Source organism: Austrofundulus limnaeus, unplaced genomic scaffold (assembly GCF_001266775.1).
Source record: "Austrofundulus limnaeus strain Quisiro unplaced genomic scaffold, Austrofundulus_limnaeus-1.0 Scaffold35, whole genome shotgun sequence".
NCBI lineage: Eukaryota > Metazoa > Chordata > Actinopteri > Cyprinodontiformes > Rivulidae > Austrofundulus > Austrofundulus limnaeus.
The window spans coordinates 469,007-483,963 of NW_013952437.1; the positions used below are offsets into that span (position 1 = coordinate 469,007).

Genomic DNA, 14,957 nt, shown 5'->3' on the forward strand with positions numbered 1-14,957 from the left:
TGTGTGTGTGTGTGTGTGTGTGTGTGTGTGTGTGTGTGTGTGTGTGTGTGTGTGTGGTTATCTTATGATGGTAGCTGACTGCCTGAGTTCCCAGTTTTTAATACCATCCTGTTTGTTGGAGCTGTGGACCACAGTTTCAGCATCTCTGGGTGTGAAGCGGATGAGGTCTACTCCATACTTCTTGCTGAACAGATTCTCGACAATAGGTCTGAGAAGGGAGATGACAAATAAAATTACAAAGCGCGTAAATGTTATTGATTTACTGCATCGTTATCATCCCCTACTGGCCACTTACTTTCCCTGTTGGATGTCATATAACGTAATGGAGTCGTCGTCGCTGCTTGATACCGCGTTTTCCCCGTTCGAGCTGTAGTCCACACAGTTGATTCTGCCTGTATGAACATCATCATATTTCCTGGCAACCTTAAAACTCCTCAAAACTTTGTCTGTGATACGCATAGCTTCACGATTTACAAAAACATATACATAAAAAGCGTCAATTGCCGCTTTGGCTCCTTGTTTGATCTAGTTACACCAAAAATGTATTTTTGTTTGGTTAACAAATGCTTCATATTTGTTATTAAGTTTGATTAATGTTGTATTACGGCGTATTTCTTCCACAAATATAAATTTAAATTAAGTTGGCAATACAGGCGTGCATATCGAACCCGACCACGCGACGGTGTGCGGTCGGTTTGTTTTACATGAACACTTGAAGTGGGCGGTATTCAGTTGTCGACGATAGAATCAATCGCTTCAATGAACCGGACAGTAATGGTAAATAAAACGAGCACCACTCCATTGTGGGACAACAGGAAAAACGTCACGTTACCGGAAATGTGAACATTAAAAAAAAAGAAATGTTTAGAATTTAGAATTAAAATAGGACAGTCGATTTGCTTCAACCTGCCGCTCTGTGGCCACACGATCGGGGCATAAATTAGTCATTGAATTACATATTTATGTTATTAGGAAACATATTTATATCTCATTCATTCATATCAAGTGTGTTTGGAGCAGATAAACATCTAAAACAGGATTGAGCCTCATTTGAACGCTCTTAAGTTGAAAGGGTTGGGCAGGATGTGACGTCGTGGTTGTGTTGCAGCCTTATTAGCTTTGCCCACGTTGTACCACGATGAATATTTGTCAAAGGTTAGCGTCGCTAAATGGCCGAGCCTTTGGCCAAAACATTTTTTTCTCGGTCGTCAAATCACAGACAATCAGACAAAAAACGTCTCTCAGTCCGAGTCAGCACACCGATGCTGTCAAGCCGGACTCAGACACCACCTCGACCGGGAAGAAGAAGACCCGACTGAGAGCCATTGACCTTGCCSGGAAGGTCCAGCAGGAGAAGGCGAAGACAGAGGCGGCGCAAAAACCTTCTCCAGGGTCCGGCTTGCGAGGGCCATGTGCGGAGCTGAAACGGTTCAGTATGCAGCTGCAGAACGTSCATCCCAACGTGCTGGCCAAACACCTCCACAAAAGCGTGCTGTACCGGGATAAAGATGTGGTTATCATCAACAAACCGTACGGCATCCCTGTCCAAGGTAAACCGCAAGTAATGAGTGACTCTTTCTTTAGAGCTTACAATTATACTTCTTTAAAAGTATCTTAGTAAGAATCTTTAAAAGCTATTTTTCCCTAAAGTTCACATTTAAAGGGGAAATAATACTGTAATGTATTTGTAATAATGTTAAATAATGGGAGTAAAGGTACAACAAGTAATAAAACTTGTGTTAATTGTTTTTCCTCTTCTAGGTAAAAGAGGATTTTGGGGTAACATTTTACTGATAAGCACATTCAAAAACACACAAACAAAAGTATTTTTGATGCCAAAGTATTATTCTTTCCATTACCCTCTTTGATGATAATGAACTTAATTCTTCGGGTTATGGTTGCATATATTGTCCTGCTGCTGAACCATAAGTAACAACTTCATGAAAAAGCACATGTGCATGTTTTATTAAAAGTCTCAGTGTTTGTCTACACATTTATAGTCTGTCAGTACAGCAAATATCAAGAATAATTGTTTTGTCAGAAACATAACGTAACTTTTGTCTGTTCAGAGACCTCTGGAGTCACATCCATCACGTCTGTGCTTCCTGTTCTTGCAAAAATGATGGATGGGATGAAGATAAAGTCTAACTTTCAACTGCACCCCTGTATTGGTCCGGAAAAAGACTCAACTGGACCGCTCCTGCTGGCCACAAGCAAAGAAAAAGTAGATCTTATACTCAACCTGAGATTAAATAATCAAGTGCAGCATAAATACTGGTGAGATACTGAAAGATTATGTCATTAACAGTGTGCTTTAATTTAATGGAAGCTGTTGGTCTCTAACTGTTAGTCTGTTCCTCCTCAGGGTCATCACAGTTGGTGTTCCTGTCCCGTCTGAGGGGATAATTGATATTCCCATCATAGAAAAAGAGGTCGCAGGCTCTAAAAAACATTTTAAGGTGCTTCTTCTTCTGTGCATCAAATGCTATAACTAATTTATTAATGAAAATTGATTTAATTTGAAATAATTAGTAAAAACATTTTAGCTACAAGTAAACAATATATTATATTCATATTAGGTTTCTTGCACTTGGTAACATAAATTATTGTTCTTTTAAAGGGGACATATGCAAAATCTACTTTTTTAGCCATTAAATGCATTTTGTTGTGTATTTGGAGGGGGTGCGGGGCATGAAGCGCCTCATTTGGTMTTAAAGAGACAGTGTCAAAACGAGTTGCTTTGAGACACGCCTCAGAAAAGGGGTGAAAGCGGTGCTGATCAAATTAAAATAAGGAGGAACTCAGACCAAAGCATTGCAGTTCCACTTTATATAGACCCTAACTGAATGATTTAAATGTGGAAAATAAGGATTTAAAAGCACAACATGTCTCCCTTAATTGTAGTTTTAAGTAAATCACTACCAGTTCACTAGTGGAAGAGGTGGAAAAGTAGTCTTAATGGTTCACATAAAATAAATTCAGAACTTTTGTAACTGCAGATGGCTTTGAGTCCGTGTTTCAAAATGAACGACGCAGGAGACGGTTTGAGCAAAACTCGAGGCCATCGGCAAGCACATCCTGCAGTGAGCTGGTACAGAGTACTGGACAGCACCTATGGCTGCAGCCTCGTCGAGCTCCAGCCTTTAACCAGTAAGACCGTAGAGATCAAGCTGCACGTCAGTTTAACCTGCTTCAGGGAAGTAAGACTTTACTTTCTATTCACAGGAGTGAAGCATCAGCTGAGGGTTCACATGGCTTATGCTGTGGTCTGCCCCATTCTCGGTGATCATAAATATTCCCACTGGACCAAACTGGCACCACAGGTGAAACATGATTACTATGTGCCACAGGAAATAGAATGTGTGTAGACTAGTTTGACTAACCTACTGATGTTTGGCTGTAATTACAAAATGTAGAGAAAGGACATTTTTCTTTTTAACATTTGTGACTTTATGATTCTATAGGCTAAAAAGGCATTCAAGTGCCAGATCCAGTCATTGACTTGATTAGTTTTAAGAACACATAAAATATTTTGCTTTGTCACTTATCAGTTTACCATCAACAAGAGACAGAATTTATTTTTAAATCTTAATTTCTTTACAGGTTGAAGTGTGAAACTGTCCTAGTTGTCAGTCATCCTTAAATGTACATTTATATTCCACAGCAATTACCCAAGGGAGTGCTGAAAAAGCTTGGACTGGAGCAGAGCGAGAGCCGGTKCCTTCCTCTACATCTGCACGAGCGACAGCTAACGCTAGCAGGACTTGAGAACATAGTCGTGTCGTGTCCCCTCCCCAAGTACTTCATGAACACTCTGAGGAAATTACACTTAACTTTTCCAGATGAATAATCTCTGCAATCCAGTGTCTGCAAAGTGTGGGCTTAAGTTGTGAAACATTTGTGAAGATTTMTTTTCATAAATTAAACGAAAAACTAAATATCAGTGTGTGATTATTAGACATAGAAAGCGTTTTGAAGACAACTGATGTGATGGTAGTTTTCATAAGAAACCAGACAAGAATGGTTCCAATGGGATTAAAATTCTGAAGTAAACACTAAAATACTGATAACGTTTCTGTGTTTGACAAAACTCATAATACAAAGACTTTTCCATCTTTATTTCCTCTTTAATATCCTACTATACACACAGACAAATCATTAAGTTGGCAAAAGACTTTGACGGGTGTTCCAATTGCTAATTTTGATTGGGGGGTGGGGGGTTACTGCAGTATAACTTGTTCTTGTAAATAGTTGAGGTTCAAGCCAGTAAAAAAGGCACCTTTTTTTAAGATTTAAACATACATTGTTTAAATTGTAGTCAGAATACAAAAAACAAAAGAACAAAAACTGAATATTCCAAGTAATTATTTTGAATTCCAATTCAACATACTGATGCCTTAAAGAGAAGTAAGACATGAGAGTAAGATGTTAAAAGAACAAATAACTTTGCATCACATTAAGACTTCTACAAAAAAAATCATACTACGTCCGCTCAAAAGCATCAATCAGGACCCAGCAACCTGGCTCAGTCCTGCTCGCCTGCAGGTTCGCAGTCCACAGAGCCGATACCTAACAAAGAAAGTCACTGGAAGTTAATTGTTCAGCAGAGAGAAATCACAATCGTTATATTCTCCTCAGAAGAAAGTTGATTGTTTCAGAAGCTGTCCCACTTTTTATGATGGCTATTAAGTATTGTAGTCAGGATGGGTACTGCATAGTCATTCTGAAGTCCAGTCCTCTGGTTTTAGTTTTCTAGATTGGAGCCAATAATCTCCTGGATCTCTCGGACTACAATGATCCGAGCCAGCGTCACTTCCAGTTGCTGACTTGTGAGGGGCTGAGACGAGTACCACATTGGGCTGTTTGGTGCCACGACAGGCTCTGGAGTCATGTAGTAGACGTCGTTACGACCTTTGACACTTTGGGGACTGGAAAAGAAAGAAAAATGTTTAATGAGGAATAATTCAGTTTTGTGGGACTTGGGTGACTGTCAGCCACTCACCATTTAAAGAGGTAAAAGTCATAAAGTTTAATGGGACAACGAAGGGGACTCTCTGGATCTTCGATCTGCTCTACATACATGTCATCAGACCCTGGAAGAAAAGAAAAATAGCAGGTTAAAATCTAAGTCATACACAAACTTGAGCGTGAGAGCTGGTGAATTGAGCACCTTTTTGTGCACCACTGTGCTGACTTTGTACTTTCAGAAAGCGAATACTGGTTGCCTTATCCTTAGTATTGGTGGGGTTCTTCCTGGTGTGCCTCAAGACCTTGGAGAAGGCTACTTTCATGTGCTGTTCAGGCGTGGTCAGGTGGAAATATCTGAAACATATTTGATCAGATTCAGTTTTTTCTATTTAAAGTTAAGTATCACTACACAAATACAGGTTATCCAGTGGCAGTTACTCACTTAGTGTTGAAATACATAAGAGTTGTAAGCAATGTGGCCGGTGAATGTGCACCAAGTTGTTTACACTCCCACAGCATCTCTTCAGTCACATGACTTGGAATTACATATCCTGAAATAGGGAGGAACTCAAATGTAACTTTTCTATAAAACTATCTGAAATAATTAAAAAAAGAACAGACTGCGTGTTACCTAAAGGATGGATGCTGGGTTTCCAGTCATGCAAGATTTTGTGCAAACTCTCACAAAAACGTGTGTAGTACGGATCAGAGAAAATATCATCCACACGCCCGTTATCAGACAGATACTACAAAATAAAACAAAACTGTTTTAAAGTCAGCCTGTTGGCGATATTCCTCTTAAAGCTTTGGGATGCTAACCTTCTGTATGCACAAGAACACATAATACAGAACATCGGGCGCCAACTCCTCCTCTTCAGACCCTCGTGCCTCCTGAGTCATCAGGGAAAGACCCAAGTTCAGCTCAGCAACAGCACTGGAAATCAAGTCCTCTTGAAAGCGCAGGGGCTGACGACCTGCGCAAAACCAGAGAGGAACGAGTCTCAATAAGAGTTTAAGCTTCGCTTTTTTCCTCTAAAACCCAAAAGGCAACAAAAGAAGAGTGAATACACATTACTGACTTCCAAGGCTTAAAGTAAAATATAAAAGTTTTACTCACGTCCAATTGGTGCAAGTTTTGTTTTTTCCTGCTTGCTTAATTCAATGTTTTTTCGCTTTGCCCAAAGGCGCCACACCTCCAGGCCCTCTTCTGGCTTCAGAGAGATGGGAACTAAAATCTCTGCAGGAGGTTCAGCATCTGCCTCAGTTTCCACTTGGGCCTTAACAAAAGCAAAATTTAAACTTTAAAATGCTGTCTGGCAACTGAGATCAGCAAAAGGAGAAAGTCTGATCACAGAAACAGACCATTGAGACCAGGACATATTATTTCTGGTCAATTATAATATGAACCACTAATATTAAAACTGATAGTTCATACAATGAATATAACTGAGGAGAAAATTGAAAGTCAAGATGAATTAATATCAGCTCTGAGTGCGTCTGTGAATGGAAATATGTTTCTAACCTGCAGATGGAGCTGCTGCTCTTGTCCTTCTGCTTGGTTCTGCTGTTGACTCGGGTCCCATATGTGTACAGACTGTGTGGTGTTGTAAGTCCCTCCAACAGTCTGCACGGCCACAGGGATGTGAATATTCCCATTCATAAACTGAGCGGGCAACAGGGTCTGTACGATTTCTTCCTGTGTCGCAGCGGAGGCCGACTGCACGTCTGCGGACCTTGTTGCAGAACCGGCGGGTAGCTTATCTTTGCCGTTGGTGGTGGTAACCTGCACTGTGCTATATGCATCCTGTGGTATGGCAATGTGAGTTACACCCTGCTGCTGTGGAGTGGAGTACACAGGGATGGTCCAGGTCTCACCTGTGGGYCCGGTGATTGTTCCTGTAGTGCTGTACAGCTGAGCACTGTCAACAGTGAGCAGATCTGGTCGGAGGGACACATAACTTTGCTGCTGGCCTTGAGGGATGGTCAGAACTGTGGCCACCTGTTGGCCTTGTGGCACGGCGTACGAAACAGCGAGGGGTACGTCCACCTTGCGCTTCTTAGCTGGTTGGAGAACAGTTGCAACTGCACCGGGCCTCCTCTCAGCCTCTCTGGGAGACTCCTGTTGCTGGGAAGGAGACATGGCCTCAATGGTCTGGATCTGGATCTGTTGGCCACCTGGTAGTTGAATTTGTTGGCCACTTTGTAACTGAATTTGTTGGCCACTTTGTAGTTGTATCTGTTGGCCACTTTGTAGTTGTATCTGTTGGCCACTTTGTAGTTGTATCTGTTGGCCANTGTTGGCCACTTTGTAGTTGTATCTGTTGGCCACTTTGTAGTTGTATCTGTTGGCCACTTTGTAGTTGTATCTGTTGGCCAGCTTGAAGTTGAATCTGCTGCCCCCCTGGCAGCTGAATATGCTGTGTTCCCTGCAGCTGGATTTGCTCGCCGCTTGACAGCTGGATCTGCTGTCCTCCAGCAACTGCTGCAATCAGCTGAGCTTGAATCTGTGAAGCCATAAGCACAGATATAAATTACAAAAGAGTGTTTCATGAGTGGTATTGATATCGATATCGGACACGGTTCCTGCACCTGTTGTTGTTGTTCCTCTGTGAGCTCTCCTTGCTGCACCAACTGGGCTGTTGAGATTCCCTGCAGGTCCTGCTGAGAGGGGGAGGCCACCTGAAGAACCTGGCCAACCGTTTGACCATGCTGTTCCTGGATCTGAACCTGACACAAAAGGGGAGGGAGTCAGAATTTACTGACTGGGAAATACTGAAACAATTTCAAGGCATTATTTGTTTTCCTGTTGATAGACAGCAATGATGATGTTTTTTAAGCCCAGTAACCCAAACTGTCATTTATTTGAAAAAATAAAATAAATAAAATACACGTAAGTTTGGAAACTTACCTGCACTTGAAGTTGCTGCTCAGATCCGTGATGCACAGACATTTGAGGTGAAATCTCTGTTGAGGTCACCTGCACCTGTTCAAAAAAAACATGTTTATAAGTGAAGTGGGGCAGCAGGATGGCTGAAAACATGATACAAGTAAGAAAATAAAATAAATCTGTTTAAGATTTTAAAGGAAAATGTGTAACTCTTTTTATCATTAACAGAAGAGTTTATGTAGCTTAATTTGCTCAGATTTTAAGGTTTTTAACTGAATAAAAAGCTTGTTTATGAATAAAAAAAAACAAAAACTCTGTGCAAACTAGTATGGATGATATACAAATAAAAACACAGAAAGAAATCTGTGCAAAAAGAAGCCASTGACTGGATGGATGCTGGTATCTGTAAATAAAATCATTTCATTCTMTGATGCTATCATTTTATGAATGAGGTGAATGCCATTCCAAGACAAACTACTAATGTAGTACTGATGACAATGTGGTTGTGTAGTCATATTAATGTAGTTTGAAATAATTTTTTTGCATAAAGTTCAGGGGAAACGTTGAAATATTCTCAGCGGTTATAAAATTAATTATCTGGACAATTTTGCAGCAGAACACCCTTGAGATCATCAATTTGCAGCACCACTAAAGATGTCTTACTGGGCAGGCCAGCTCCAGGAGAGATCCGGCCACCTCTGTGCTGTCTGTGTAGATGCAGTTGGGGCCCTGCTGGTGGTACACCATGGTCGTGGTGGTGGCTGCACCTTCCTGCTGGCTGAACTCCTGCAGCACCTCTGGGCCCTTGGCAAGAGACTCCAGGAACTCCTTCATCTTGTGCTGAGGCACAGTGCGGGCCTTCTGCCGCACATATTCGTCAAAGGAGACCACCCCGCCCTCCTGCTCATTCATCTTCACTGGATCTAAAGAATCACATTATTTTTTTTAAAGTGATCTAACAGCACAAGTCATTTCAAGCTGTTTAATAAACATACTTGTACGGACATTTTAAGTAAACAGACTATTGAAGCAAATCAAAAGCAGCTTTATACGCCGTACTTACTAACAAATACATGCCACATATAAACAAGTTAATTCAAGCTGTACTTAAGGGAGTTYAATTGGAGTTAAACATGCAAACATTCGCATATGTATTTAGTTTTAGGCCAATATGCTGCAATTAACTACTGTTGATTTTGACGTCATATAATATGTATAAKGGAGTCTACGTGTATATCTAGTTTTGCTTATAGTTTTTAATTTAAAACCCTATTAAAATTATATGTTTGTTTACTTCATATTTTGATTGACTAACAGTAGATACATTGCAGCTAGTAGTTAGCATGCTAGCTATACAGTGTTAGCAAGGCGCTAATAAATGGTTGGCTGGATGGCAAATGTTTGTCCTAACTAACATCGCCCAACACGAACACATCAACTACTGCAAGTCATACAAATAAATGACAAAGTTAGCCCCAAAACAAACATCAAAGCAACCCCCCATCCATTTCAGTTTCACGACGCTAGCTAGTCATTGTGCTAAAATGTTAGCTAGCTAACGCGAAGCCTTTTTTGGATCCTGTCATGCTACCTTAAATAAAACGAAATCCTCTCCTTTCCGCCAAGGCACGGTGTTTAAAAGTAAAAAAAAATCCTTAAACGTCTAGCAGCTACCACCAGTACGCCGTGCAGTCCGCTACATAGCGCAAACGTAGAAGAAGCTGTGGAAAAATCCCCCAAAACAACGCAGGGGTTTCACCACGATAAAATATAATAGCGACAGCCCAACAGGCGAAGTCTCTTCTTCTTCTGACGTCCGCCTKGTTTACAGGCTGAACACGGTGAACAAGCGTGTCTCCACCTCTACCCTAAAACTGATTTATTAAATCAAAACCGCCACGAAGTAATCCCATCACCTCGCACTCCTTAGGAGAAAAAAGAAATCAACGACGATCCATGGATAAATGGATCTAAAATGACGGAAGTGCAGGCCCAGAAAACAACTGCTGACTGTGTGCCGCGCGCGGCCATCCTCGAGCCAAAACCACGATACTACAAAATATAAATAAACATAAAGCGGGTCAAAGATAAGCTGCAATTACACATGCTTCACCAGGTTTGCTTATTCCACGCGTGGGGGATAAATATTMAATCATATCAGACATTTTTTATACACTTTAAATCACCAGYCTGTGCCAACTTCACAGTGATGGAAGTGTGCACATAAAAAATTAGTGTCTAGATTTTGCACTATCTAATAAAAACTATCTCTGGTAAATAATGTGTTTAACGATTTCTAAAGCTAACAGCTGAGAAGGGCTCTTATTTAAATTATATGTGTTATGTGTGTTGTACACCAGCAAAAAACTGTCTAAAACTTTTTGAAATTAACATAAACRTCATATGAGATTAGATTCCGTTAAAGTGCTTCCCACGTTGGTTCAAGTGAAGCCCAGTAAACATTTGACTGCATGTGCCTTTAACAGGGTCTTAACTTCCCCAGTCTGCCTTAAAGAGCCAGGCATGTGCCGCTGAGGGCGTCCCCCTGTTCGTGCCACAACAAACTGCTCCYTGCCGCTCTTAAGGTGGACCGGCACAGATGCCTTCTCTGCATAGGCTGAGTCCTCTACAACCTGGATAGGAAAGAGTTAATCCCCCCATCAACAGGCTGTGATTCTGCAGGGGCTCTCTACAACTCATAGTGGTATTTATACTTTATCTTTGTTTTTATGTATTAAAATTAACACATCTATAATAGAAAAAAAAAACTTTGCTTTACACATAACAATAATTGTCAATATCATCTCAGGGTTATAATAGGCTAGGGTTGGAAAAGTGTTCGTGTTTGGTTTTACATTCCACTTAATGTGACTGTGCCATTAGAAGTGATTTGTTTACCTGAAAAACAATTGACAGGTGAGGTGTTCTAATAAAATAAAGGCAGATTGCTTTTCAAAACATTTTTTTTCTTTCACCAAACCCATATGAGATAGGTTGCCTAGAAGGTTAAAAATCTGCTCTTAGATGCTAAAATGGGAAGATGCTAAGTGACCATCTGGTGCAGTAAGAGGACTAAGACGTCAGCTTGAAGGGATATATGTCTGAGTTTGCCTGTAAACTCACTGGGATGTTGGTGCAGCACACGAGAGACTCAAGATGCAGCTCTGAAGATGGACTGCAGCTTTTAACACACTGAATGACTGGCACAGCAGGTAGATATTTGTGTTTTAGCAAGAATTTAAAAGCTATGCTTAAATATACATGCAAAATAATTTTTTCAAAATTATTGCTATGTTTATAAATAACATTGTGCAGCTCCAGGTCTGGTTCATGACAGCTAAACTTTATGAGAATATATTTGGATTTTCAATATTTTCTAACTTGTGTTTTAGTCAAAACTGATCATTATGACGCACATTATATCACATTTAAAAATTACGATATYCCACCCTGACAGCAGCCTCATGTGATCAAAAGCGAACTGATACAAGTTAGTTTATTCTGCAGACCTACTACATTCATGCTTTTCTCAGGTGTGTTTTTTACTAGAATGGATCATCACAATGTTGTGAAACGTGCACACCTTCTGGATTAAATTGGATTAAAAAGGATTAAGTTACTGGATTGTCCGGAAATCTGTGTGACTCTTGATCATGGCTTAACCTTTCAAATCGTTCTACAGTCAGATGTATCCAATGGGTGGCAAAATACTAAGTGTTTGAAGATTTATTTGATGTCAAAGACAAGTTTTAGCTTTTTTTTTATTGTTATTACCTCATCCCATCACTGTGTTAAGTGAACCCTTATAAGTAAAGGTAAAGATTTTTTTGTCATGTTAAGCAACATTATTTTTTGTCCATTTACATTTTCTTCAGTATAAACTCATAAACTACATGGTTTCTGCACAGATCACCGTTTAATCTCTTTTTCTGACTCTTTCTTGCAGATTTTGTGCTTTAAAAAACAGGGGGAAAAATGAGGCGTTCATCTGTTCTGTGTGTCACGTTGATCGCGTCTTTCTGCTCACTTGGAAGCCTTTTTCAAACTCCACATTTACTGGGCATCCCTGACTCATTCAAGACATCTCAAAGCCCGAGCAGAAGTGGTGTAACGAGCGAAGCTGTTTTTGTGGAGGGGAGCGGATATGATGCTGGCGACGTGAAGTCACCACAATGCAACACTGAGAGRGTCATCCTAAAGGAGTCTGGGCGAAAACATTTCAAGTCTGGAATCACATTAAGTACAAGACTAGCACTTAGTGCTCCCTCCTCAGAGGTTCACAACCCAGGAGCTGACTCAGCGAATTCAGATGCAGGAGACACTCACTCCTCTGGGATCTTGGAGGAAACTAGTTTGGATAAAAACCACAGAACAGCTGAGGAACATAAGAGTCATTCATCCACCTTTCTGTCTGGTGAGTAAACTTAGTTTAAAAATTAACACATTATTCCTGGCAGCACGGTGGTTTAGTGGTCTGTACTATTGCTTCACAGCAAGAAGGTTCCGGGTTCAAGTCCCACGTTGGGCCTGGGGTCTTATGGGTAGAGTTTTCAAGTTGTCATGTTCTTTGAATACATTAAACATGATTTGACAGTTTAAAACATTCTCATGCATTATATTGTTTAAGTGCAAAACAAATACAACAGTAGAATTAATTGTTTACTCTTTTTTATTTTTAATTTTTTGCAATTTTTTCCTGTTAAATATCTTGATTTCTTTATGTTGAAATTCAGGATACAAGTATTTTTATTCTAATGACTGTATTTTTACAAAGACAAATTTCATAAAGCTACACAATTTAAAATCAAACTTCCAGACTGTTTTTTTCTCTCTCTTTCAGATGGAGACAAACTCCCAGTCCGAACCAGCTTGTTCACCTTTCTGAGCCACCCCAGCCTGTCAGGACCCAGAGGTCCCTGCGTGCTCGGTGTCGCATCCTGTGCCGTTTTTAACAGCATCAACGGCACCACTCTGCTCTGGGATGACATGAGGCGCACGCTGGCGTTTGCCTGGGAGCTGCATGTGTTTGGATCCGCCGCTCTCTTCGCACTGATGGCCGTCCTGGCAGTTGTAGGAATGGTTGGGGCTCGCACTCTTCCTCATCCCTTCCGCGACGGCCTGACTCTGTCAAACGGCCTCCTGGTTCTGGGTGCTGCTTTGCGTGCCGCTCTCCTTCTCCTCGATCCGTACGGCACCCGTCAGGTCCTTCCCCACGCCACTCTGGCAGCTCTTCATAACGCTCCTCTGCAGCTTCTCCTGTGGACACAGGTTGCCCTCGCTCTAGTCTCTCTCAAAAGGTTCAAATTGATACTTTTCCCTTTAAAGTTGCAGCATATGTGGCTGGTGGGATGGCTCGGTGTCACCCACTGTTCTGCTTTACTTACATCTGATTTATACTCTTCAGCTTTGTCCCCTGCTGTTCCTCTTTTGCTGCAGACGCTCTCCCTCTGCTGGGGCGTCCCTTTTTGCTTGGGGATCCTAACCAAGTCCTTTTCCAATCTCCAACACTGCCCCAGCTCCTTTGTTCCGCAGTGGGTTCCGTCACAGAGGACGGAGAGGCTTGGGAAGCGAGTCGTAGCAGTGTGTGCCTTCCTTGGGGTGTTCTGCTGCAGTCTTCACATGTATAGCCTCCTCTGGCTGTATGGGTTACTGGGGAACTGGAGGCGCTTCGGCTGGGGCTGGTGGCTCACTCAGTTCTGGGCCAGAATACTTGAGTTAGCGTGGGGGTTCTCCATGCTATTTCTGGGATCGTGGATCTTCTGGACACCATCAAAAGGCCGTGCGAAAGGCGGTCCATGTCAGGGTAGAAATGAGGTTTGTAAAAGGGTAGAGAAGAAAAGCTTGTGGCAGAAGATCTTGGCTGGCGTGCAGAAAGGCCGGCTGAGAAAATCAGAGAGGTCTTGGGAAGATTTAATGCCAAATAACTGGGCAAAGTTGGACCCGTCTCGAGCAGGGATCAGTAGCAGTCCAACGTATGACGGTGAAGCAAGTACCATTAAATCAGACTACAGTTCTGATCCTGTTAGCTGCAGCTCAGACTCTCAGACTGCATTCCTGTGGCAAAAAGTTGGTGAGCGAGAATGTGTCCTCTCGCTGATAGAGTATGACATGCGGCCATCGTCTCCCATTAACCTCAGGCGCACCACTGATAATCTTTATCATGGACAGCTTGTAGCAGGAAGCATGTTCACTCCTCCACCTCCATCCTGGACGCAGACTACAGGCGCAGGTGGTGGCAGCGGCCCGACTGCGTTCCCTCCAGCTTATGTCGGCTACAGGTGGATGATGGATACAGAGTCTATATCTGCATCTCTAGATCACTTCCAGGCTAAAGAGCCCGCACAGTCYCCTGATTGTAATGGCAGCATTGGGTCTCCGGCTGCTGGGCTGAAGGAAGAGGCGTTCTCAGCAGTTATGCATCAACCCGACTGGTCTGACGATGACATCACAGACCTCTGAGGTCTCCACTTCCACAAAAACCATTCAAGATGGATTATGATGAATCAGTTTGAATTGTGAGGGTCTAATTTCAACTTAAGAGAAATTTTATTTCAGTACTTAAGCCAGGAGCCAACACATTAGTCATTAAAACACAACAAATTTTAAGGATATTATATTATGTGTATTTGTAGGAAATTATTTCACTTTTACTGGTTCCTCAGAAGTCTTTTTTAAATTTATTTTCATTTTATGAGTTTTAGCACACGTTGTTTCACATAAAAAAGTTAGAGCAAATGGCAGGAGTTTATTTTTTGGATWATATGAAATTTTCATGTTTGTTTTGTATATGCCAGTGTTGTTTATGAGGCTAAAAAAATACAATTTTCATCAATTTTCGCACCAGCTGGAATAAATGATTTAATGTTTTTATTATTTGCAAATAAAGATACTTTATATAAATCTTATATATTTCCTGTGACTGGTTTTTCCCTTAAATTCAATCTGTCTTGCATTTTTGCAAATGAGCCTGGACTGTAAATGCCAAACAACAAAACAAACAAACAAACAAACAAACAACAAACAAAAAATTACCCTATTAGATGTAAAAAAAAGGAAAGAAAGAGAGAGAGAGAGAGAGAGAGAGAGAGAGAGAGAGAGAGAG

At 41.3% G+C, this 14,957-nt stretch overlaps 4 protein-coding genes across 8 annotated transcripts in view; 2 read left to right on the forward strand and 2 right to left on the reverse strand.

Annotated features, from left to right (window-relative positions):
* Positions 1-752, reverse strand: part of LOC106516176 (twinfilin-2) — a 14,751-nt gene extending 13,999 nt beyond the window's left edge. Inside the window, exons 1-2 of one of the 2 annotated variants that reach the window (XM_014006392.1) lie at positions 296-752; positions 105-208 (exon numbers count right to left, since the gene is read on the reverse strand). In XM_014006392.1, the coding sequence (XP_013861846.1) occupies positions 105-208; positions 296-459 (268 nt within the window). In that variant the 5' untranslated portion in view covers positions 460-752. The remainder of the gene's footprint in view (positions 1-104; positions 209-295) is intronic. The other variant, XM_014006391.1, reaches the window with a different exon arrangement.
* A 328-nt stretch (positions 753-1,080) lies between these two features.
* Positions 1,081-3,940, forward strand: rpusd4 (RNA pseudouridine synthase D4). Its single transcript, XM_014006393.1, has 6 exons — positions 1,081-1,550; positions 2,070-2,277; positions 2,366-2,459; positions 3,000-3,150; positions 3,226-3,323; positions 3,665-3,940. Exons 1-6 carry the CDS (start codon positions 1,139-1,141, stop codon positions 3,848-3,850), a joined length of 1,149 nt encoding a protein of 382 aa, XP_013861847.1. The 5' UTR covers positions 1,081-1,138; the 3' UTR covers positions 3,851-3,940.
* A 161-nt stretch (positions 3,941-4,101) lies between these two features.
* Positions 4,102-9,915, reverse strand: qrich1 (glutamine-rich 1). Of its 2 annotated transcripts, none has more exons than XM_014006388.1 (13): positions 9,447-9,915; positions 8,519-8,778; positions 7,877-7,951; positions 7,558-7,695; positions 7,335-7,472; positions 6,491-7,252; positions 6,086-6,245; positions 5,788-5,942; positions 5,600-5,714; positions 5,411-5,519; positions 5,171-5,322; positions 5,003-5,093; positions 4,102-4,928 (listed from the first exon to the last, which is right to left on the reverse strand). In XM_014006388.1, the coding sequence occupies exons 2-13, from the start codon at positions 8,765-8,767 to the stop codon at positions 4,745-4,747; spliced, it is 2,328 nt and encodes a 775-aa protein (XP_013861842.1). In that variant the 5' UTR covers positions 8,768-8,778; positions 9,447-9,915; the 3' UTR covers positions 4,102-4,744. The 2 variants fall into 2 exon arrangements, with proteins under 2 accessions (XP_013861842.1, XP_013861843.1); XM_014006389.1 differs by having other exon boundaries at positions 6,491-7,198; positions 7,281-7,472; positions 9,447-9,911.
* A 621-nt stretch (positions 9,916-10,536) lies between these two features.
* Positions 10,537-14,760, forward strand: LOC106516179 (proline-rich transmembrane protein 3). Of its 3 annotated transcripts, none has more exons than XM_014006397.1 (4): positions 10,537-10,559; positions 11,802-12,269; positions 12,349-12,396; positions 12,696-14,760. In XM_014006397.1, the coding sequence occupies exons 2-4, from the start codon at positions 11,831-11,833 to the stop codon at positions 14,312-14,314; spliced, it is 2,106 nt and encodes a 701-aa protein (XP_013861851.1). In that variant the 5' UTR covers positions 10,537-10,559; positions 11,802-11,830; the 3' UTR covers positions 14,315-14,760. The 3 variants fall into 3 exon arrangements, with proteins under 3 accessions (XP_013861851.1, XP_013861850.1, XP_013861852.1); XM_014006396.1 differs by lacking the exon at positions 10,537-10,559 and adding an exon at positions 10,989-11,067; XM_014006398.1 differs by lacking the exons at positions 10,537-10,559; positions 12,349-12,396 and adding an exon at positions 10,989-11,067.
* The last annotated feature ends 197 nt before the right edge of the window (positions 14,761-14,957 follow it).